At 39.4% G+C, this 25196-nt stretch overlaps 1 protein-coding gene across 1 annotated transcript; it reads right to left on the bottom strand.

Moving 5' to 3' along the window:
* Nucleotides 1-527: 527 nt before the first annotated feature.
* Nucleotides 528-22266, bottom strand: rad23b.S (RAD23 homolog B, nucleotide excision repair protein S homeolog). Its single transcript, NM_001089025.1, is given in 10 exon segments — nucleotides 528-1141; nucleotides 2079-2249; nucleotides 2780-2907; nucleotides 5316-5451; nucleotides 6594-6721; nucleotides 9017-9072; nucleotides 10429-10706; nucleotides 13006-13085; nucleotides 15719-15800; nucleotides 21945-22266. Coding segments are annotated over 10 exon segments (1239 nt in total). The 5' UTR covers nucleotides 22011-22266; the 3' UTR covers nucleotides 528-1027.
* Between the last annotated feature and the right edge of the window lie 2930 nt (nucleotides 22267-25196).

The raw sequence follows: 25196 nt of genomic DNA, 5'->3' as shown, positions 1-25196 counted from the left end.
CTCCCTCAAGTTGAAGAGATTCATTTGCTAGGTATGAGTGTACTGATTTTTACAGAGTGCAAAAATGAAAAATCCCTGCTTACAAATGAATGTTCTTCAGTAATCTGGGTTTTTTTTGGTTGGTGGATTGTTTCACAAAGTAATGAATGTGATTTAGGGCTAAGTACAGTTTTAAATGTGCAAGACAGGTAGGGAAGGCTGCACATTGTCATTAAAAAGAAATGTTACTTAACACAACATGTGGGAAACCATAACATGCAACAGTCGTTTTTAAAAGTTTACTGCAATTTAAACATTGAAGAAATTAGCAATTAGAAAGCTAATTGGAGCCAATCTTTAATCTGCAAAAAAAAAAAAACATATAACCTCCGGGGTGCTTATCAGCACTATTCACTCAGTGATCAGCTTTGTGAAGATTGTTTTATTGGAAGGAAACATTTCTGAATTGACTTTCACAGGATTACCATGTTTAAAAAAAAAAAAAATCTGTGCACTCATTTCATACATTGATTCTTCTTGAAGCAGCAGATGATCATCTATGTTTATTTTGGCATTTACAACTTGCAAACCTCTTTAAAGCCCTATAGAAATAATGCAAGGTTTCAGTGACATGAAAGAAACCCCGGATTATTTCTAAACAACTTGTTTTTGTTTAAATGAAATAAGGAAGCAGGGCATTACACTAAATTTCTGGATTGACGTACATTAGTAAAGGCAAACTTTAACATCTAGAAGAGAGAACATATGTTTGAAGAAAATAAACGCCTGCTGAAGCTTTATTTTGGTTGTATAGTTTTAATTCCTTTGTATTATAATACAAGCGGGTTGCGGTTACTGCTTAATTAAAGCAGCTGTATGCATTTTCATTACCTAATTTTTCCAATATTTCCCAATCCATCCCACCCCCCGTTACTACCATACCCCGAATAATGTGGATATGAACCCAAATCATCCGAGTAAATCCAGTGAGCAAAGTTAGTGTAATGCACTGGTGTGAAGTGAGATACAAAAAAATAGTCTCTTCTTTTCAATCATCATCAAAGTTTTGCTGTAGGAGGAAATTGGCAGCCAAATTCTCATTCTTCTCACATGCGAAATAAGCTTGGATCACGAGTCCTTCAGGGAATCCTAGTGCTTTTAGCTAAATTACAAAAAAAGAAGCAACTGCATGAGTACAAATAAATTCACAGCAAGGGCAATGTAAAATAGAACAACGGAGAAGATTGTTCTTATAAAACAAAGCGGTTTTGTGACATAATACCAAGAAATATAACTCAGGTTTTCAAATAGTGTACACTTGATGATAAAATAGATATTGAACATCCAGAAGTGCCAACAAAGCTACACTGATGTGAGTGTCAGAAGAATAACAGTTAGGAATGATGCAAAGTGAAGCCTTCTGAAATCAGAAGGTATTTACTTGTCTCATGCCATATGATAAAAGATTAGGCAGAAACATTAAAGGGGAAGGAAACCTAGTCGGCGCAAACCCCCCCCACCCCCCCTCCCGTTTGTTGCCCACCCTCCCTCCTCCCCCCTGGCCTACCCGTCCCGCTGGGCAAATGCCCCTAACTTGTTACTTACCCTTCTGCACAGGTCCAGTCCAGGGTTTCTTCGACATTTTCTTCCACGCGATCTTCTTCCTGCTTTGAACGGCGCATGCGCAGTAGGATCATTTCGCCGGTACGATCTACTGCGCATGCGTGTGACTTTTGGCGCATGCGCAGTAGAGCCGTACCGGCGAGATGATCCTACTGCGCATGTGCCAAAACGCCGTTCACAGCAGGAAGAAGATCGCGTGGAAGAAGATGTCGTCTGTGAACTCCCTGGACTGGACCTGTGCAGAAGGGTAAGTAACAGGTTAGGGGCATTTGCCCAGCGGGACGGATAGGCCAGGGGGGAGGGGGGGCAACACAGGGGAGGGTGGGGGGTTTGTGCCGACTAGGTTTCCTTCCCCTTTAAAGGGAACATAACAAGAGAAGAATTGGACAAGAATGGGACAGAGTAGTATGGTATGTGAGAAAGAAAGGAATAGTTTACGATAGATCCAGGCTATTGCCAGTTGATCTTTGGCTTACCCTTTCTATAGCTTCTTTTTCCTGAGGTGTGACTTGAATGTAGTTCATTTGACCACTTCCAGCCTCTGCTGCAACGCCTCTGCCACCTCCACCGCCTCCACCTTGCCCCCCACTTTCTGGGACTGGATCATTTAACATCTGAATAAATTGCTCTTGATGCTGGCTAATTTGCTATAAAAACAAAATCGAAAAATGCACTTTTAAGTCTTAACTTGTCCATACATTTTCAGACAGACTTAATTTATTTGCATTCCTTAAACCCCAGGAAAGGTATTCACAGGACTATGGATTATCCAAAAGATGTCTGTATAATATTAAAGTGAAGACAATTCCTGTTTTCCCCAGCCTCTCCTAGGATAAAGCCTAGTGTTTGGATAAGAGGTCGGCACCTCTCCAATAAATCATGATACAAAAAATTACTAAACACACACACACAAAGGCGAGTGTAGCGGGCGAACCCCTGCATGTTTAATTCACGTTAATGATGTGTCAATGACATAATTGACGTGAATTAAACACGAAGGCGTTCGCCCCGCTACACTCGCCTTTGTGTGTTTGGTAATTTCTTGTATCCTGTATAATATTAAAGGCCATCAAAAAAATAATGCTATTTCTATCCTTTACATATAAAGGAAATTAATATATTTCAATTGCAGCTAATCTGTTATCTTACCAAAGCCTTACAAAGCCAATAAAACTACCTGCAGTAGTGAAGGATTCTCCCGACCAATTTGTTGGAGAAGTGCTGGTAGCAGGGAAGGATTCTGCTGAATGATCTGCCTCATCTGCTGAAACTGAGGCTGATTCTGCAAGAAATCAAGGGGATTTCCTAGAAATAAAATAAATGAATAAATAATGTACCTATAACACAGACCAGTTCTCATATTACCTTAGGACAAAAGACAAGGACAATATGACTTTCCATTTATTCTCCTTTTGTTTCTCAAGGCACAGACAGGAAGAACCAAAAATACCTAAATTCTAACAACTGCAAGATCAGCTGACTTCAGTCTTCAGCGTCAAAGCATAAGAGCAAAAGAATCAAGGTGAATGCTGGGATCAATAAATATAAATGATAGACATCCAGTAACTCTCTTGTTCATGTCTGTTTTGACAATTACCAAAGCAATATCCAAGAAATGAAGTAGCCTTATCCGCCAATAACCCGCCTCCCAATCTTTTATTGACATTAAACATTTCCTATAAATAAATGTGATCTATTTTATAATGAGGCACAGGAAGCCAATATCTAAAGGTTATATGCAGAGGTATGGATCATTACATAGTTACATAGTTAAATTGGGTTGAAAAAAGACAAAGTCCATCAAGTTCAACCCCTCCAAATGAAAACCCAGCATCCATACATACACCCATCCCTACTTTCAAATAAATTCTATATGCCCATAGCTATACTAACTATAGAGTTTAGTATCACAATAGCCTTTGATATTCTGTCTGTCCAAAAAATCATCCAAGCCACTCTTAAAGGCATTAACTGAATCACAACATCACCCGGCAGTGCATTCCACAACCTCACTGTCCTGACTGTGAAGAACCCCCTACGTTGCTTCAAATGAAAGTTCTTTTCTTCTAGTCTAAAGGGGTGGCCTCTGGTACGGTGATCCACTTTATGGGTAAAAAGGTCCCCTGCCATTTGTCTATAATGTCCTCTAATGTACTTGTAAAGTGTAATCATGTCCCCTCACAAGCGCCTTTTTTCCAGAGAAAACAACCCCAACCTAGACAGTCATAGTATTATGATCTGCTATAAAGTCCAGTATCTTATCCTTTATAAACCCTTGAAAAAGCTTTCCTACCACTGATGTCAGACTAACTGGCCTATAGTTTTGAGGCTGAGAACGGGATCCTTTTTTGAATAGCGGCACCACATTAGCAATTCGCCAGTCTCTCTGCACTATGCCAGATCTCAATGAATCCTGGAAAAGTAAGTAAAGAGGTTTGGCAATCACAAGGGTTAAACTCGCTAATTACCCTGGGATGAATACCATCTGGCCCCGGACCTTTGTGTATCTTAACATTTTATTTTGAATTTCTTCATGTGTGAACCATGCATCATTAGTTGTATTACTAGAATTTAGACTATTAAGAAGGAAACCTTCATTAACTGGTTCCTCCATTATGTAGACAATCGAAAAATATGAATTCAGATTCTGAGCTTTTTTTTTGTTCTCATCAACCAGCTGACCCCCCCTCTGATATTAAAGATCCCACCCCCCTTCTTGCTTCATTTTTTAACTATTAACATATTTAAAAAAAATAATTTTGGATTCTTTTTACTGCTTGCTGCAATAGCTTTTTCCATATCGATTTTAGCTTGCCTTATAGCTTCTTTGCATGATTTATTGGCCTCCTTGTACCTTATAAATGATTCAGCTGTCCCAGCTAACTTGAAAGCCTTAAAAGCATGTCTTTTCTTATCCACCTCAACACCAACGCTTCTATTGAACCAAAAAGGTTTTGCTTTGCAACGTCGTTCCTTGCTTACAAGGGGAAAATACTGACATGTATATTTATTAAGCAGCATTTTAAAGACTTCCCATTTTTCCTCCGTGTTTAACCCCGTGAAAAGCATTTCCCACTTAATATGTTGCAGAGATGCACTTATACTGTCAAAGTTTGCATGTCTGAAATTTTGTGTTTTAGTTACTCCCTTATAGAATTGCTTCTGCAACAGAATCTCAAAGGAGACATGTTATGATCACTATTCCGTAAATGCTCATCTACACAAATGTTAGAGATGAGTACAGTATTATTAGTTATTACAAGGTCCAAAAGTGAGTTATTCCTAGTAGGTTCTTAAACGAGCTGGAATAAAAAGTTGTCATTCAACATATTTACAAACCTACTAGCTTTTTCTGTCTTGGCAACCCCATTACCCCAGTCAATGTCTGGATAATTGAAGTCACCCATAGCAACAACTTGACCCAGCTGTGAAGCCGCTTGTATCTGCAAGAGTAGCTGGGCTTCATACTTGTCACTTATACGAGGTGGTTTACAGGATACACCAATGACAATTCTCTTTGTAACCTTTTGCCCAGTCAAAATCTCTACCCAGAGGGATTCTACACCATCACCAGTGCCAGCTATTGTGCATTAACTGATGCGTTGTGAAAAAAAAACAAGTTTAGAAAAAAAGCTGATTTTCTTACTACATCTACCATAAATATCCCATATATTATGTAACCACACACCCAGTTATTTATTGAGAGATCTCACCTCCTGTTGAAGGTGTAGATGGTACAGTAGTAGTTGCTGCTGCACCTGCCGCAACTGGAAGAGGCTCAGTGGGAGTACTGCTAAGAGCCTCAGGAGGTTCTGCAACTGCCTGACCTTCACTATCACTAGGAATTCCCTGTTAAAGTAAAAATACATTTTTCAAGTAAGAAAATAACATTTTATATATTTAATAATAATAATCACAATGGTATTTGATTTACACAAACTTGTTACACACACAAAAAAAATTTTTTTGAACACCAACATTATATAATAGAAAAAAAAAAGATATAATGGGGGACTGATATGCAAACTTTTGTCCAACAGTTACCACTAATATTTGTCCTCAAATCTGATGAAGACTGATCACTCCTTCCTATAAAACTGACTCCTTCCTATAAAACTGATACTGATGGCACCATCAGGCCTTGGTCTACTGAATCATCTTCATTAAAAATAATGTAAGCTTAAAGGAGACATACTGTGTAAAAAATAAGGATGTATCAGTGCGTTATACTCAAGATATAGAAGAATTGTTCTTAAAAAAGTAGTGTTTCAGGTTGATTTATTGAATATTTCTGCAAAAACCTCCCTTCTCTTCCACTTCCTGCTCCCTGAATTCCCAGGCTGTGCAGGGGAGCAGGTGGCTCTCAATACACAGTAGGATAGGAACCAATCAGCAGCTAGCAGGACCTGATAGGGAACTAAAGCATATCTTTGCTTGTGTGATTGCAGGGCTGTGATTGGCTGTCCCCCTCCTACTGTGCTTCTGGCAGGGACAGTTATGACACGCCCACCCCTCATTTGAAACAGGGACAGAGACCAGAGAACATCTATAAGGGGCTCCAATAAAGGGGCTATTTTTGAAGATAATAATTTTTAGCACCATGTAAAAGCAATACCATTTATTACTCATAATTGCCTACAAAATTAGGGTTTTTTCATTTATCCTATATGTCTCCTTTAAGGTACATAAAGATGATCTAGAAGGGAGGCCATGCAGATACAGCAAAAGGTTAATAAAGATTTGAGGGCCTGCAGCAGGAACATCTTCTAAAAATGTTTCCAGCAAGTGCACACACTCAAGTCTCCTCCACCCGGTGACCCAGACATCTATTCATCTCATGAACTTTATATAGTAAGAGAAGGAAAGGTCTGGACAACATCTTTATCCTTTCTATACCAGAAATCAATTTCAATACATAATGGGAAAGTGACATTTACAAATATACAAATATACAAACATATACAAATTCTTAAAATGAAGGATATACTTGCCATCAGAAGGTATTCAACTGCTCTGTCTGGATTGTTAAAACTCGCTCTCAGGGCAGCAATTACTTGTTCTCTCTCATAGCCCATTGACATAATTTCAGTTACCATATTTTCGTACGATTGACCTGTAACTGAATAGAAAGGTGTATTTTTTGACAGTGGTAAAGATGTAAAATATTTGTAACACTTTACATAAATATTATAAAGAAGATGTACCTACAAACCATATCTTCTTAAGAACATTAAAGGGGAACTGTTGCAAAAATGAAAAATCTAATATAAGCGTCGTCATACCAGAATAAGAAGTTTCCTGAACATAAGCAATTAAAAAATCTGATGTGTTTCTGAAATAATCAAGTTACTCTTTACTCTCCCGCTCTCGGAATCTGTCTCGTCATACTCTGTTAATGCAGGAGGTGGGAGTCTGATTTTGAATGTAATTACATCAAATATTTCTTTTAGGGGGTTCCTAAAAAGAACTCTCTTAATATTACAGGTATGGGACCTGTTATCCAGATTTGGGATCTGGGTTTTCCGGATAACGGATCTTTCAGTAACTTGGATCTTCATACCTTAAGTCTACTAGAAAATCTTGTAAACATTAAATAAACCCAATTGGTTGGTTTTGCTTCCAATAAGGATTAATTATATCTTAGTTGGAAGTACAAGGTACTGTTTTATTATTACAGAGAAAAAGGAAATCATTTTAAAAAATTTGATTTCATTTATTATAATGGAGTCTATGGGACACAGCCTTTCCATAATTCTGGATAATGGGTTTCCGGATAACGGATCCCATACCTGTACCAGAAATCCTGTCTTTCTACATGCAGGATTTGTGCCAAAGTCAGTCTTTTTTTGTGCTAGAATCAGTTGAGCGAGTACTATCACATATGCTAGGATATATATATATATATTTATATTTTATTTCAGTATGATGAAGCTTATAGATGGAGCTTATTCGGAATTTTCGGGACCTGGGACTTTCCGGGTAACGGATCTTTCTGTAATTTGGATCTTCATACCTTAAGTCTAATAGAAAATCATGTAAACATTAAATAAACCCAATAGGCTGATTCTGCTTCCAATAAGGATTAATTATATCTAAGCTGGGATCAAGTACAAGCTACTGTTTTATTATTACAGAACGAAAGGAAATCATTTGGATAAAATGGAGTCTATGGGATACAAGCTTTCTGAAATTCTGAGCTTTCTGGATAACGGATCCCATAGCTGTATTACATTTTAAATTTCACTGTAGTACCTCTTTAAGTAGATGAGTTCTGGGACAAACTTGTATATAACAGGCATCTGCCTTCTTTAGTTAAATGATAGCAGGGTTTGGCTGAGCTACCAAGATGCCCTATAAAAGCTATTCAAGCGCTGCCTAACAGGTCAGTGTTATAAGGGTTGACATATCCCAGGCTGCTCAACCCCCTTTATATAAAATATTTATTTTTTTTCTCTCCCTTTTTCATTATAACACATGACAGAGCAGCCACTACAGGGACAGCTATGGCATGTCCAGTGAAGTAATCTGTACAAAAAAATTGTTGCAAACTAAAACCTTTAATTTAAAAATAGTATTAAATATAAATAAAAATTAAATCTAAAATAAAGATTGGGGTGCATTCAACTGAAAAGCAGGGTAGGGGCCACAAAACAGGACTGTCTCAATTTAATGGAAAAAAAACATTTTTGGTAAGTACTTATTTAACATAAAACCTAAATATAAACAATACTTTCCCATTAAAGCAAATAAGAAATTAGGATACAATTAAATGGACACTAATGTTTCAGCTTATATTTATCGGTGCCATATCTGTGCCGCCCTGTTCATATATGAACAGGGCGTGGTCGTATTTTGTTTTTTTTTCTTTTACTGCCACACAAACTTCCGGCTGCCCCTCCTCTCAGTAATGCTGGAAGTCACCAGTTAGAATCATGTTGCAGTAGTGTTTTAGAAATGGATGCAATATCTAGGGATGCATCAAATTCACTATTTGGGATTCACCCGAATCCCCGGTGAAAGATTAGGCCGAATACCGAACCCTAATTTGCATATGCATATTAACGGCAGGAAAGGAAAAAGTGGAAAAAATTCTTCTTTTGTGACGAAATGTGATTTCCCTACCCACCCCTTAATTACATATGCAAAATAGGATTGAGATTCAGTTCGGCCAGGCACAAGATTTCGGCCGTATACGAATCCTGCTGAAAAAGGCCGAATCACGGACAGAATCCTGGATTCGGTGCATCCCTAGCAATATCGATAATTTCACGGAATATTGCCCAGTCATTTTCAAACATTGTCTCGGAAAAATGCACCCAAATTTTCTACATCTACAATCTAAAGGAAAACTGTAAACATAAATAAAATGGGATACAATTAGAACACTCCATCAAAGAAATAAAGAATTACTTACCAAGTGCACTTGTGGCATCTTCAAAAAGAGATGGTCTAGAAGAATCAGTTGGTAAACTGTAAAGTATAAAAAGCAGTCAGCATTAACTAACAAATTAAATACATGAGCTTCTCTACTTTACGCTATTGAATACTGAGTGCTTTGGCTAATGCAATTTGTCTGAAAAAGTTCTGTGGCTTTTTCTGATAGGATCACCCTTTCTTTACTTTTTCTTCTTGTTTCCAACCTATGTCTCAATTTAAAAACCTAAACAATATTTTCGTTTTATCAGATGGCAATCGATAGCTTTTAATATAGTCTAGTATACCTTGCAACATTTTGTAAATAGAAAGAGGGAGAAAAAGATTTCCCACGCTGAGTGCGGCAAAAATGTTTTGACCCAACCGATTTTGTGGCCCCACCCCCTAATTACCATGTTCATTGTACCAAATTTGGCAGGTTATGAACGTTTGAACACATTTCTGTGTTTTTTTTTGTGTTATTACAGTTTTGCTAATGAAGGTGAATTGCCCTTTAAAGGAGAAACAAACCCTTAATAAAAAAACCCTACCCCCCCACCCTACATAGACCCCCTCCTTCATCCTCCCAGTCTAGCTGCTACCATGGGCAAATGCTCCTAACTCTTAACTCACTCCTCCGTGCAGATTCTGTCCAGCGGAGAGCATCAACTTCTTTTCGGAATGAGACTGGCGAAGCGCTGCATGCGCAGTTAGATGCAATTTTTTTTCCAACAACTGCGCATGCACCGAAACTCATGAAAATTGCAGAAGAACCAGTCTAATTCCGAAGATTACCAAAGAGGCTAAAGATGGCACCGGTGAACTCCGCTGGACAGAATCTGCACGGAGGGGTAAGTATAGAGTTAGGGGCATTTGCTAGCAGCTAGGCTGGGGGGGTCTATGTAGGGTGGGGGTTTTTTTTTATTAAGGGTTTGTTTCTCCTTTAAGTCAGTTTGCCCAAGAGACCCGCTTATCTAAAATTGTTAAAATTGTTTCTTTGTTTATCCTATATTGTTACAAAAGTGCACCTGCCATGTATTCTGGGCTCTCTGCCAAAAGACAATTACATTTTAGAAACTTTGTATCTTTTTATGGCTGTTCAGTGCAGGAGATCAAAGAGAAAGTCAGGACATTTCAGTAGCAAACCTGGGACTGCGGGCTGTCAAGATTATGACTGTCCCTTGGAAAATGGGACATTTGGGACGTATGGTCTAGAATAGATAAACCATTTAAAACTTTTGTTTCATGTAACGTGCTGAAATGCAAACTCTCTCGCTTTTTTTGCCAAAATCCACCGCATGGGCCTGCATCCAAGTCTTAGTGTACAAGGAAATGGCTAATTATACTTAAACCTAATATCATAAGCAAATATAGAGTAAACAAAAGCAGCTCCAGAATAAATTATTAGAGTACCTGCACTCAGTTGATGAGGGACTCTCTGTCTCTGGTGGACTGACAGTCTTCTCTTCAGGTTTCTCTTCTTTAGGTGCAGTGGTTGTGGATGGCTCAGAAGTAGGTGCAGCAGGAGCAGAAACAGTGGGTAGAGGTAAAGGGACAGGCAAGGGTATAGGGGCGTTTTGTCTAGCAATTGGTGTATATGTAAGGGGGGGTGAGGCCGGAGCTGGAGCTGCAGCACTGACTGGCTGGGATACTGCTGGAGAAGGAGCCGAAGGACATGCTGCACCTTTTGGCTAAAGAGCAATAAAAGACAACCACAGAATTATTATTTTTTTATTATTTCTTACATTTTGCAATTAAAAGCGTCATATTCAGAACCAGTAATGCCAAAATATCCTATTAGATGGCAGGACCCTCTTTTATTCTTCTATTTTATATATATTTTGCAGTGCTTTAGAGATTTTGCATTGTCATTATACATCATTCCCTGCAACAGTGGGGCTTATAAACTCGGGTTCCTAGAACATTCACTAGGGTGAATTTAATCAGAAGCCAATTAACCTGCCTGTATGTTTTTGGTGTGTGGGAGGAAATATGGGTACCCATTAGGAAACCCATGTAAGCAATAAACTATAAATGACATACTTTGCAGCCTTAGGGGGAAGTCATTTGAACTAAGGAGGGCAAAAAAGACACATGATTATACAGCATATAAGATGCGTAGAATGCAGTGGTTTTAGTTCTTACATAGGAAGATAAGGAGGGGTCAAATATCATTCATTGCACTGCAGAACTATAGAATGGGAACCACTACAAAATAGTACATTTGGTGCCAAGAAATAGTTTTTTTTTGTAAGGAAATATAAAAATATACTTTTGTGACATAACTGGCCCTTTGAAAAAAAAAAAAGAGTAATTTAGGATTCCTCATGTTACATTTGTTACAAAAAAAAAACAGCATAAGTATCACTGTATACGTTTTTATATCTAATGTAGTTCTATATTCTAAATACACTTTTCAGAATGAAAAACTGTAAATGGGATATTTAAATTTCAGACATAGCATCAGCATTAAAACATAGTGGTTAATGGCGGTTATTGAGGATGCCATGAAAAATTGTTAATCTGAACTACACACGCTAAAAGGTAAGTAAAGTGAAAAAAACAATGTTTCACTGTCAGTAATATCCTTAATAAAATGACATTTCAAGGTTAAAAGGGTGGATCATCTTTAGGTAACATTTTTGCTGCTTAACCAAAAGCTAAATAATTTGAAAACTGCAAATAAAAAATGATGCAAATTGTTTCAGAACAGCACTCTTTACATGATACTAAAGTTTAATAACCCCTTTAAGAGAAATTGTTCGAGTGAAGGAAGGCTCTGGAAGAAGAAGAACATTTTCAGACAGAACTGCTCATATGTTGGCCAGAAATACAAACCCTCGCATGGCGCCGAGTACCTGCAGGAAGACTTGACTGGCATAGGAATGTTGTTGCAACATTTTAAAAGTAGAAGTGTTTTATCGGCTTAAAAATAAAAGAACTTGCAGCGGTGATGAGAACTAGATGTGACACAAGCCCTGGAATCACTGTCCTACTAATCAAAGAAGGATCAATTACAGTTAACCTGATGGTTCATTAACATTTAATACACTGTGCTTGGAATATCTGCGGTAAATCACTGGGGTGCCATTTTTAGGAACCTCATCAGAAATAACCTTGGATCATGTGCCATTGCTCCTGTTAGCTGAAAGATGCACCAGCAGTCCCTTGCATGAGCAGGCTAGTAAGATTTATAATTTTACTGCAAAACGGGGAACCAAATCTGGTTATGGTGAGAAGGGCTGAAAGGAGACAAAAAAGCCCTTAGCTAGCAATTATATGCAAAGTGACACCTTCTGGAATCAGAAGGTATTTACTTGTCTCATGCCATACACACAGCACTGCCTAGATACCAAAAATGAGAGTTTTGATTCTCCCATAAGGCACCATGGGCCTCCGGAGACATGCAAATCACTCCTTTGTGTCCCTTTGGCCAACTATGCATCCAGAACCGCTGGTTTATAGCACAGATACAGCCTAATGGTTCAGAGCCATATATCCAAACTTGCAGACAGCCTGTTTCGATCTTGTTAGATCTCATCAGTGCATGATATTGGAACATGGCTTCTGATGGGGTAGGACTTGGAGAGTAGCAAAATGGGAACCAAATCTGGTTATGGGGAGAAGGGCTGAAAGGAGCCAAAAAGCCATTAGCTAGCAATTTTACTGCACAAATGCTTGTTCCCAGACCATCGCAAGGCACCAATGAAAACTCACAAAAGATGGCCGGGTGGCATTCGCAGGACTATATCCTGGGCCAATGCTTTTTTTAGTAGTGTAGAGGAACCTTGGCTCAAGGTCCAGTGTTAGTGATCATTATCACTGAAGCACAGTGATAACAAACTGGCAGCCCCTTTAATTTTCATTATCCTTATCTTGTACTCAGATCTCAGTTTTAATAAACCAAGAACATAATATTGCTTACACATTTTAAAATGAACCTTTTTAGATTGCTTATTATATAGCTACCATGTACTTCTAGTAACTTACTTTTGTTACCATAACCACCACAAAGTTCTTCTCATCAATTTTATATTCTTTAAGAGCGGTGTCATCATTTAGAATTTTACCTATGGAGAAACAAAAGGTTATAAAAGTGACCTGTGCAAGTAAAAATTACCAAATTATTGTTGTTACCAAAATATAAAACCAAATTATCCTTAAAGCGATACAGTCTTCAGAAAACCGTGTTCACTACTTTGAAAACATCCTGTAACTTGTAATTCCCATTAGAGACAATAACTGGCATTAAAGATGGACTAGGTCACATATACCAGCTGAAAAACACTAGAAAAAACATATCCCCATGTGCCAAAAAATGTCTTAGATATGCTCCAAGTATGTCAACGAGTGTCCTGCAAGATTAGTATAGTATTCCTGCCTGAATTCCCCCCAACAAGTCAAAAATTCATGCACCTAGGAAGATCACAAACGCAGCAGATATTTCTGTGTATGGTTAACTTTATAGGAAAAACATTACACAGCACTGCAGCAAAATAATGATTACCTCCATTTAACGCTTATATTTGTAGCTAACCATAAACAATGCATTATAGGTGCTGGTGTACAGGATAAGGGCCATTTAAAGTACAGGAAGCACCGCCTCCATTTGGATACTTAAAGTCAAATACAAGTAGCGCTGATTTCAGCATATTTGTTTCTCCACCTCTCTAATATTCATGAGGCAAAAAGAAACGTTCTATACACTTGTGTGCCTAAAGACTTAATGTACATACCACAGGTTTTGTTTTGCTAAGAAAGTAGTGATACTTTCTTATTCCATTTAAAGTGATACTGTCATGGGAAAGCTCCAGCAGAATTCTGCACTGAAATCCATTTCTCACAAGAGCAAACAGATTTTTTTACATTTAATTTTGAAATGTGACATGGGGCTAGACATATTGTCTGTTTCCCAGCTGCCCAAGTCATGCGACTTGTGCTCTGATAAACTTCAATCATTCTTTACTGCTGTACTGCAAGTTAAGATGGCCATAGACGTTGAGATTTTTAAAAGATCAGATCCTGATCATGAGACCAATATCTTCTCAGAACGATTGTACGATCATACGAATTTACCATCAACTAAAAAGACCAATTTGCCAGGAAAACAAAGGGGGAGCTGCCTGCTTGGCCCTGCAAACATAGATAGATTGCACTGGGACCGTCAAAGATTTTTTGACCTGGCCGATCAATTTCCCGACAGACGTCGGCCGAAAAATCGTAAGATGTACGATCGTTTGAATACCACTAACCGCACGATAATTTTGAAGGTTTGGTCGGACTTCCCTAAAATCGGTCGTTTGGCAAGAAGAATCGTCGCGTCTATGGGGAGCTTTAGAGTGATATCACCCCCCTTCCACCCCCCCCAAAAGCCTAACAGAACAATGGCAAGGTAACCAGATAACAGCTCCCTACCACAAGATAACAGCTGCCTGGTAGATCAGAAAGCAGTGCTGGCTCTTTCTGAAAGCACATGACCAGGCAAAATGACCTGAGATGGCTGCCTACACACCAATATTACAACCAAAAAAAAATACACTTGCTGGTTCAGGAATTACATTTTATATTGTAGAGGGAATTATATGCAGTGTAAACAGTGTAATTTAGAAATAAAAACTACATCATCAAAATGACAGAATCCCTTTAACTATTATATGGTATTATATGGCAGCATCCCCTCCCACAGCTCGATACAGAGCAACTGAATACAAATACAAGATACATTTCACTAGAATAGATGCTCAGTTATGTTTGAATATTGTTAGTAGACAATAAAAGGGTGGGCTGCTTGTAAGAGCTTAAAATCAAGAGGAAGTGAAAACATACAGTAATGATGACTAGTATTGTAGTAGTGTTGTTGTTGATTATGATAGCAAGTGCATAGTGAAAGAGTATAAAAAAAAAGAACAGTACATAGTGTGTGTAAGCAAGGAGTAAGGGAGGTTAGGAAGATGGTCAGGGTTTAGGTTACAGGCTTACATGAAAAGGTGGGTTTAAATTGATAACTTGAAAGCATGGAGGCTGTAAGAGTGTCTAATTGGATGGTGAAAAGTGTTCCTAAGAAAGGAAGCAGTACATGAAACGTCAAAATGGTAGTTACTGCTTTCCATATTAACCTATAGGAAATGTTGCACCTGAAACTCACCTAGAGGCAATAAGCAGACATCAGTTTAAAAATGCATAATTTTTAAGGGTAGGTCTGTGTCTCTGTGGTGAGAGATAGAGAAGTATATTTTGACCACCGCTGTTTTCTATGGTCAAACTGCCTGTCCATCATTAGACTTATTATTTAACCTCTGCTAGCATTGTGGTATGTACACTTGATAAATGGATTTCAGCCCTGAAACATGTTGTGAATTTACTCAATAGAGGGTTGCAGTTAAAAAATACTGCTCTTTGACCCTGCTTTCATACTTTTTTCATCTTTAAGCAACATTAGACTTAATGATTGTGTCAGTCACAAGCCAGAACACACCTCCGCTTGCCAACAAAATGAATGCTTTACCTTGAAGACCAAGCAACTGTGGGGTTTGTTTCTTTATACCAGTTAACTGTTTAGCAAAAGTTACTAGAGAAAAAGTTAAAACACATCAGCAGTCTGAGCTATGTTACAGATTTAGTTTCGCATCAACAATCCAAAAATACAGTTCAGTTTGGTGAAACTAAATTCATTCTGTTCAAATATATAAATCTATATATTTACCTGCATAAATTAACTTTTGACCAGCGACAGGAAATGCATCATTCCCTTTTTCTAATTCAATCTTTTCTTTCAGTGCTTTGACCTAATGTAGGAAAGAGAAAAAAGTTTAAATATTCAGTAATTACAAAAAAAAACACAAACTGAAAAAAATAATGTGATAACTTACAATGAAACAGTATAAAGAATTTTAAAATTCCAGTGGTAGTGCTAAAAAAAAGTTCAGGTATTTTATTTATATCACTAATTTTGGTATATATTGTGAATAAAGTACCCCCTATTGTAAAATATAAGGATATTATAAACCACCAAGGAGCTCTATGACCATGTAAAAGCACACGGATGAAAGCTAAGTGCTTCTATACAGGTCATGGAACTACGACTTGGCTTCTAATATCCTTAAATTTTCCAACAGGGGGTACATTATTGCAGTACACAAGTTTCAGTGAGTCATGTGACAAATTATATAACAATACACTGATTATAACTCATGACATAACGAAGCACAGTTTATAAAGGCTATAATCAGGATATTCATGGCTCTCGTGCATTATTCCCTATACACATCAACATTTTCCCAGAATCCATTCTTTAACAATGGAAGGTAGGGGTTGCATAAGACTGTTGAGGTTTGGAAAGGTTTTTTAAGAGTAAAGCTGGTAAGGTATGGGCCCTCCCAAATGCCTCCACAACAAATCTAACTGAAAACTGGGAAGGGACTGAATTACCACACTGATTTGGTCCTCACCCAAGTGGACTGCATTAGTGGGCATTATGATACAATCGTCGGCCCTAGGCCAAATGATTGGATCAGCCAGTTATGGGCCAGCTCCAAATCGGATTGACAAACAATCAGGTCTTATTGTATAAGGCTAGCTTAATATGGTTACCTGGAATCCGGTATGTTTGTGTAAAAGAAAAAAAAATACATTTTAGTACTTTTTCTACATAAGCCCAAATGAAAGAGCTCATTTCAAAAATGGGGGAACATTTTCCAAACAATGGTTTCCAAATAGTGGGCCTGGTCCCCTGGTGAGCCTAAATTCTTGTTAGAGGGGCTGAGCTTGGTGGCCAGTTAGTGACATTTGGGGGAAATAGCAATTTCATTTTCTAGATCCGTTAAAAGCCCAGCTAGAAGATTGTTTAGACTGAGGTTGGAGGTACATTTTTTGCAATGGTTTGGTCCTCCAAAGGGGCTTAAAGGAGAAGGAATGGCTAAAACTAAGAAAGCTCTATATAAATACACCAGTAAACCCTCAAATAAATGCTGCTCGGAGTCCTCTGTCAAAAGAAACAAAGCATGCTTTCCTTCTATTGTGTAAACATGGGCTTCTGTATCAGACTTCCTGTTTCCAGCATAAACCTCCAGGGCTTGAGCATGCTCAGTTTGCTCCAGTTTTTTTTTTTTTATAGGTTTTGAATTATTTATCTTTTTCTGAGTCTTTCCAGTTTTCAAATGGGGTCACTGACCCCATCTAAAATAAACTAATGCTCTGTAAAGCTACAAATGTATTCTTATTGCTACTTTTTATTACTTTATGTTTCTATTCAGGCCCTTTTATTCATATACTAGTCTCGTATTCAATGCATGTTTGCTAGGGTAATTTGGACCCTGGCAACCAGACTAGTGAAATTTTTAATGCTCTGCAATTTTAATACATGATCAACACCCACCCTCATATTTATACACTTAGGGGCCTATTTATCATGCTGTGTAGTAAAACAACAAATTACACCACACATCACTGTGTAGAAAACAGTTATTTAGCAAGCTGTGCATTGATTTTCAGTGATCAGGTACCTCTTTTTAAAAATCTGTGTAAACGTAACTACAAAACACACACCCATGATAAAGTCGCCATTTATTTGACAAATTTTGATGCAGTTTCCCTGGTGTTTATTTATTTATTTATTTTTACACAATATGCTATTTAGTCCCGTTCTTTCTGACTGCCAGTCAACTTTCATAAAGTTGTGTGAAATAAAATTTGTGATCATATTACATGGACATCATATTACAAGGGCTCTCCTATGTGAATAGTCCCATAGGAAATAATAAAACAGTGAATTCTAAGAGAGGGAAAGAACAGATTTAGCAGTATGAAAGGGTGCACTATAAAATCTGCAGGCCGATTTCATGAAACAGTTGCTCCACGGCAGAGCAAAATCTCATGCCATTTTTTACTAAAATGTATTTTGCAACAGCTTCAAATTCACACCGTCCTGTCCTGTATAGCTAAGCAAAGAACAATTCCTATTCTGAAAAAAACTCTACTCTGTCAGTCAGCTGAAAAACACCACACAAGATATTTCTTGGCTTCTTTACTTGATATAACACAGTCCAACTCTGCAACAAATGAATGTACAAAGCCTTAAAGGAGAAGGAAAGGAAAAAATAATCACCTCTCTGAAATGTACTTCCCAAGTCCTCCTAAATCACTATAGTTTCAACTCACATATGCCAATCCAATCACATCGCATCACAGTCCTTGTTCGGCTCGCATTTTCAGGCATGCAGGCGCCATCTTTGTAAGGTTGGGAATGCTTCCTTTTCCTCTTTCCCCTTATTGCGCATGTGCAAAGAATAAGAAAACCCAGGAGCGCCTGTGTATAAAGTGAGCTTTTGTATTGTGCCTCACCGTAGCCTGCTTGGATTAATATATATTGTCCCCTCGCTGCGCACCGCAAGCGCTTACAGAAGCTTGTTTGCAGTCCCCAGCTTACTGCAATAAATTTTGTCCGTGCGTCTCCTTCTAACATGATTGGCTGGGGGCGTGTTATTACGGGTCAATGATGATGCGCGCATAGCAGAATTTGCATGCGCTTCATCAGCAGAGGGAGAAAGCAGCGCCCTGAAGACATGCGCAAAGAACTGAAATTGTTCTCTATGCGCATCAAGACTGCCTCTGGCAGCAGTTACGAATATGCCTGCAAATACAGTGACGTCACCCAAGTCACAGACGGAAGTCTACGCAGAGTGCTTATGCTGCCACATAACAACAGGCAGACAACTTTCAAAACTGGCAATAAGTTATGAGTACTCCAGACTTAGGATAGAAAGGCATTTATGTTTTGCCTTACCTTCTCCTTTAAAGGATAAGTAAACCTTTAAAATAAGCGAATGTAAAATTGATGAGATTTGGTGAGGTGAAAATGTGTGGGGGCCGACCATTCAGCCTGACATTCTTTGAACCATTAACATAATTTAAACAAGTAATCGCCTAGCCGTAAGTAATATTTGGGCACATTAGTGAAATGATCTGCCACTTGGTCTATACTGCTGCCTGTGTGCTGAAGGTGTTAGCAATAGACACATACTGGCACGTAGTTTCGCGCTGCTCTCCCATACTTCTTTACTTTACAGTACTAGTACGTCTATTGACAACTTCAGCCCTAAAGTATGTAAAGCGGTGCCAGTACTTGTCTATTGCTAACACCTTCAGCACACAGGCAGCAGTATAGACCAAGTGGCGGATCATTTGACTAATGTGCCCAAATATTACGGCTAGGCGATTCCTGATTGCACTGTGCTGGCGGGCCGAATTATTATTAATTTCATGATGGAGGCAGAGGGCTGGTGTAAATTTAAAGCACTTTGGACATGCCTGGTCAAAAGAAACACTGCATTTCTTTCCATCTATTGTGTACACATGGGCTTCTGTATCAGACTTCCTGCCTTCAGCTTAAATCTCCTTGCCCTGGGCAAGAGCATGCTCAGTTTGCTCCTCTTCCCCGCCCCCTCCCTTCACTGCTGTAATTGGAGCCCAGAGCTGTAAGTGAGCAGGGTGAGACAGGCAGGAAGTGATGTCACACCAAGCTAATACTGCAGCTGCTATCCTAAACAAACAGGGAGAGATTCAAGAGCTTTTTACTCAGGCATGGTAAAACATTCTACAGAATAAATATAGAATTCTAGCTTGCACTATTGCAGCTAATCTATTGGCAATAAAATGGCTCCGTAGCTTTCCTTCTCCTTTAAAGCGATACTGACACGGCCCTATAAAAATCATCTGAAAGTGTCAGTATCAAGTAAATGCTGCACCGTAATCGTTCCCCTCAAAGCCGTCCTCAGCCCCCGCAAACCTGCATTCACCCGACCCTTTGCGGGGGGACTTTTCGGGGAACGATTACGGGTGCAGCATTTACTTTATATGGACACATGCCTATGATTTTTATAGGAATGCGTCAGTATCGCTTTAAGCCACTGCATACACATAAAGTGACTGAAAACTTTTTCAAAATGTAAGCAAATAAGGTTTCCCTAAACGTATCTATTTTACTAATTAACATCTTGTTTTAAGGCATATATACAAAGTTATTTTGATGATAGCGTTCTTTTAATCATACAAGTATGGGATGCTTTATCTGGAAACCGGTTATCCAGAAAGCGTCAAATTACAGAAAGGTTGTCTCCCATAGATTCCATTATATCCAAATACTCCAGATTTTTAAAAATTATTTTCTATTTATCTAATAATAAAACAGTACCTTGTACATAATCCAAACTAGGATATAATCAATCCGTATTGGAAGAAGAACCAGCTTATTAAGTTTATTTAATATCTTCATGATTTACTAGTAGACTTAAGGTATCAAGATCCAAATTAAGAAAACATCCGTTATCTGGAAAGCCCCAGGTCTCAAACATTCTGGAGAACAGGTCTCATACCTGTACAGGCTACATAATTTTGGTGGCACTTAAAAGGTTCATTAAATAGACAGATTTTACAGGCATTTCAATTGGCAGTATACCCCACACTGCTCTGTAAACACATGCATTGTTGCCACTATAAATTTGAAAAGCCAATGCCATTACCACAGAGAAATGTATTTATATAAACTGTAGTAGTGTTTTTGACGAAAACATGTGGCTGTATAGCAGGCTAACAATGCATAATATTTAAAGAGGCAGTACTCTCCTTCGTTCAACATTAGTTTCAAGAATAGGGCATGTGTAGACGGATTATTTTATATATTTTTTAAAGGAACAGTTCAGTGTAAAAATAGAAACTGGATAAATAGATAGGCAAAACAAAGAAATGTTTCTAATATAGTTAGCTAAAAATATAATCTATAAGGGCCAGAGTGACTGGATGTGTAACATCAAAGCCAGAACACTACTTCCTGTTTTTCAGCTCTCTAAGGGCAGGACTCGATGATGCGTTTTGACCCCACGCAATGCGACGTGTCAGATGGTGTACTGAAAATGAAAGTGAAGGAGAAATCGCATGTTACAACTACATTGATCCGACTGTCGGATGAAATCGCATTGTGACGTGTGTCGGGTCAAAACGCATCATCGAGTCCTGCCCTCACTCTAAATTAGTCAGTGACTTGAAGGGGGGCCAGTTGGGACATATCTGTTCAGTGAGTTTGCAATTGATCCTCAGCATTCAGCTCAGATTCAAAAACAACAGATATGACCCATGTGCCTCCCCCCTCAAGTCACTGATTGGTTACTGCCTGGTTCAGTGGAACCCAAGGGAGCTGCAAAGCAGGAAGTAGTGTTCTGGCTATTATGTTAGACATAAAGTCACTCCAGCCTTTATACATTGCATTTTTGGCTAACTAACTATATTAGAAACATTTGTTATTTTGCACGGCCTATTTACCAAGTTTTTATTTTTATACTGAACAATTCCTTTAAGCTAAATAGTGAAAATGGAGCTACTAAAACCTTGGTTCTTGCGAACTACATAACAGAGAAAACGTCCCATGTGACATTATCTTTATCATTACAACTATAAAAGATAAGGGAGCTCATTTAATACAACATAAACACATAAAGTGTACTTATAAACTATAAGTATGTGAAATTGTAACCTCTGATGACAAGTGCATCACTAATGGGCAGCTATAAAGAGAAGTCAGTAGCTTCTATCCCTTCGATTGATAATGCAAACTCATCTAACGCCTATAAACAACACACAGAAGCCACCACGTGACTCTCGTGCCCCCCCTTCCCTATAAATTGTCACGTGTCCGCTTTCTCCCTGTAACGCGAGCTGAGGAGAAAGCTTTCATGTTAGCGCGCCCCCTACCCACGTCCCAACTACTACTTCGCGCAAGTAGATACCCCTAAACAGACTTGTCCAGCGCTCAGGCACGTGTTGGCGGACTCCTGCGGGCCACTGTGAGTCCTACCACCATTTTATGAGCAGCTGTCCTATGGTGCGACATTCATATAGGCCCCATAATGCTTAGCGGAATGCCAGGCTGTAGACTTTACCGTTTCCTCGGCGTCGATGTCTATCTTAAAGGTTTGCTGTTGAAGAGTCTTCAGAGTGATCTGCATGGCGACTGCTGTGTGATGTCCCCAGCTCCGGCCTGATGTTCAGCCTGCTACAATGTGTGATAGAAAGCGCAGCGCACTCCCCTCTCTACACACGTAATAGAACTGCCTCGGGGACCCTTTATCTTTGCAGGAAATAAAGAAGACCACTCCGCGGTACTCTTTTATCGTCCGACGATCGCTTTATCTACGGATATGAAGTACAGTGTCCAGCGCTTATTTCGCTGTCTCATTAGTACGGCCTGTCCACCGCCATCGTGACTCCGCTGACTGGAGACGCGCGAGACTAGGAAGATTGCGCGCCTGCGCACGGAGGGGGGACTACGGCGGCGTAGGTGGGGCTGGGGACACTGAATGACAGCCTCGAGCTGTCAGTTCTTATGGTGATGTCACTGCGTTTTTGTGTTCTCTGTTCGGGCGTTCCGGCTGCAAAGCTTACTAGGCAAACTGTGTGTCGAGTCACTAAGAGCGTGTGCACACCATATATAAGCAGCACAGCGCTAGTTTATTACCGTAACGTCGCAAACAGCTGTATTGCCAGACTCTTGTCAGAAGGGTAGGTAAAAACCTACTGCAGTTATTGCGTCATATGTTATTAATCCTGACAACTAATGAGCGAATTATATCATAAATTGGTTAATAAAGATTGAGGTAAAACTGGTTTTGCTTTAAAGGAATTGTTTAGTATAAAAATAAAAACTGGGTAAGTAGGCTGTGTAAAATAAAAAAATGTTTCTAATATAGTTAGCAAAAAATGTAATGTATAAAGTCCGGAGTCAGGGGCGCTCTGCCAATGAGGCGAGTTGAGGCACTCGACTCAGGCGGCAGCGCTCCCCTGGTTGCCAGGGGCGGCAAAAATGCCGCTCCTGGTAACTAAGAGCCGAATTGCCGGTTTTAAACCCGGAAATTCGGCTCTTCTAGTGCAGAGAGCACAATTGCAATCTCTGCACTAGCGACGTGGACCCCCCGCTGACCCCCATTTGGCACTGAAGGTGAGTGCTGTAGGGAGGCAGCAAAAACGAAGGCTGCCTCGGGCGGCAAATTGGGTAGGAACGCCCCTGGCTGGAGTGACTGGATGTGTAACATAATAACCAGAACACTACTTCCTGCTTTTCAGCTCTCTTGGTTGCCACTGATTGGTTACCAGGCAGCATGGCCGCCACCACGGGGTAATCCTGTACTGGGCCTGGGACTGAAGGGGTGCCCGGCTGTGCTGCACTTTTCAAAATAGACGGCCCCCCCTTGACATTGCCAAAGACGCGCCGCCTCTTCTGAACAGCCAAAATGCGGACGTGCCAAAACAGCCCAAGTCCCAAAGCGGCAAAAAGACCCGAAGTCACGTAAACAGCCAAAGTTGAAGTCCTGAAGCGGTAAAAAGACCTGAAGTCACTAAAGGAGGCGAAGTTGAAGTCCTGAAGCCACGAGTTCAATTCTACTAAACACCAATGTGTGTTTTTTTAATCCCCTGGCCATCAATGTATTATTTCATTAATCTACAGGCCCCTGCCACCAATGTTTTTTAAAAAATATATTTTCTGGGGACCCAATTTTTTTTAACTAGTAAGGGTGGGCCCTGACCACCAATTTTATTTTTTTTTTTAAACTAATAAGAGGGCCCTGACCATTGATAGATTTTTATAACTTGTGTATGTGGGGGGTTACCTTTTTAGCACTGATGTCTGTGTGGTCTTTTAACTGGTGTGGAGTAGCGGATCTGGGGTTAGGCTTGGGGGCTGGGGTGGACGAAATTTTTGTTGTACGGTCCCCCGTGATTTCTAATAGCGGCCCTGCCAAACAGTAACCAATTAATGACTTGAGGGGGACACATGGGTCATAACTGTTGCTTTTGAATCTGAGCTGCATGCTAAGGATCAATTGCAGACTCACTGAACAGTTATGTCCCATATATGGCCCCCCTTAAAGTCGCTGACTAAGTCAGAGTAAGAGATCTGAAAAGCAGGAAGTAATGTTCTGGCTATTATGTAACTGTGTTATATCTACCGCACTCCTACTGCAATGTGGTGCTGGTCCTCCGTTGGTGCTGGTCCTCTGTTGACCCCGCAAGGCCCTTTAGCAACAGCAATTTTTGTTCCGCACACACACAATTCTCTGCAGTGGAGGGACGTTGCCCTTCTTTTTATTGTTATATCACCAACAGTATCAATGTTTCAGGGGGGTTCAACCTCCCTTCATCCTGGTAATATAGGACTCAAATGAGCACGACTTCCAGCTGTTCTTAGTCCAGGTCGAGAGCATAAGTTGTTATTTGCAGAGGCTGCTGGCTACCTTTATGCATAAAGTTACTGCAGGTACCATTATTATTTCTGTGTTATAGAAATGACCCTTCTAGAGGAGAGGAAGAAAAGACACAGAAGTAAAGCTGACATGAAAGAGTTTAGCACCTGTAATGTGGCATGGCCGGACAAAAGAGTTTGCCTAGATGGTTCCTGTAGTCCTATGCTACAAAGTTTAGATTTATGATGAACTCCTAGATGAAGGAAATCATTCATTTAACCCATGGCATCTATGGTTTCAACAGTGACGATTTTTTTTTCAACGTTTGACAATTTTTTGACGTAATAATTTTTTTCACCCATTGTAGTTTTTTCATGGCAATATATTTCAGTCATCACTGAGCTCCACACAATGTGAAATCCCTTATCAGAGCTAAATGGCACGTTTGATCTAAATAGCTGTGCTGGTAGCCAGCCTATACACGGCAAGTTGATTTAATCTTAAAAGGGCGTGGTAAAACAAAAGTGAGATCAAGCAGATGGGAAGGTATTTGTTTCCAAAGAGCTTAAGTGAATGTACCTCTTTTTAAGAAGATTACCGTGTATGAAAGAATGTGAAACTGCTCCTAATGCAGGCACCACACTACCCTTGCTGTAGATGAGTTTTACAAGCATGATGCTTGCATGCCCTGCACAATGACACAATAAACACAAATGGATAAATCCCTCTTGACTTGTTCTACTGAACTGTTCTTCTACTTTCTCCGATCACTACTGGACCAAGCATTTAGTGTATATAGTGGAAAGGCCAAGGTTTGCTGGTGAGCTTTCAGGAACTCTTGAAGACACCATAAGATGGCATTAGTCCACTGTACGGGGTTACCTGTAAACCAAAGGTTACCATAACATCACTCATTCAAAAATTAGGATCAAATACATAAAGGGATATACACAT

The sequence above is a fragment of the Xenopus laevis genome, chromosome 1S (genome assembly GCF_017654675.1).
Source record: "Xenopus laevis strain J_2021 chromosome 1S, Xenopus_laevis_v10.1, whole genome shotgun sequence".
Lineage (NCBI taxonomy): Eukaryota > Metazoa > Chordata > Amphibia > Anura > Pipidae > Xenopus > Xenopus laevis.
The sequence above is the reverse complement of the archived record's forward strand: the minus strand, read 5'-3'. Positions and strand labels throughout refer to the sequence as shown.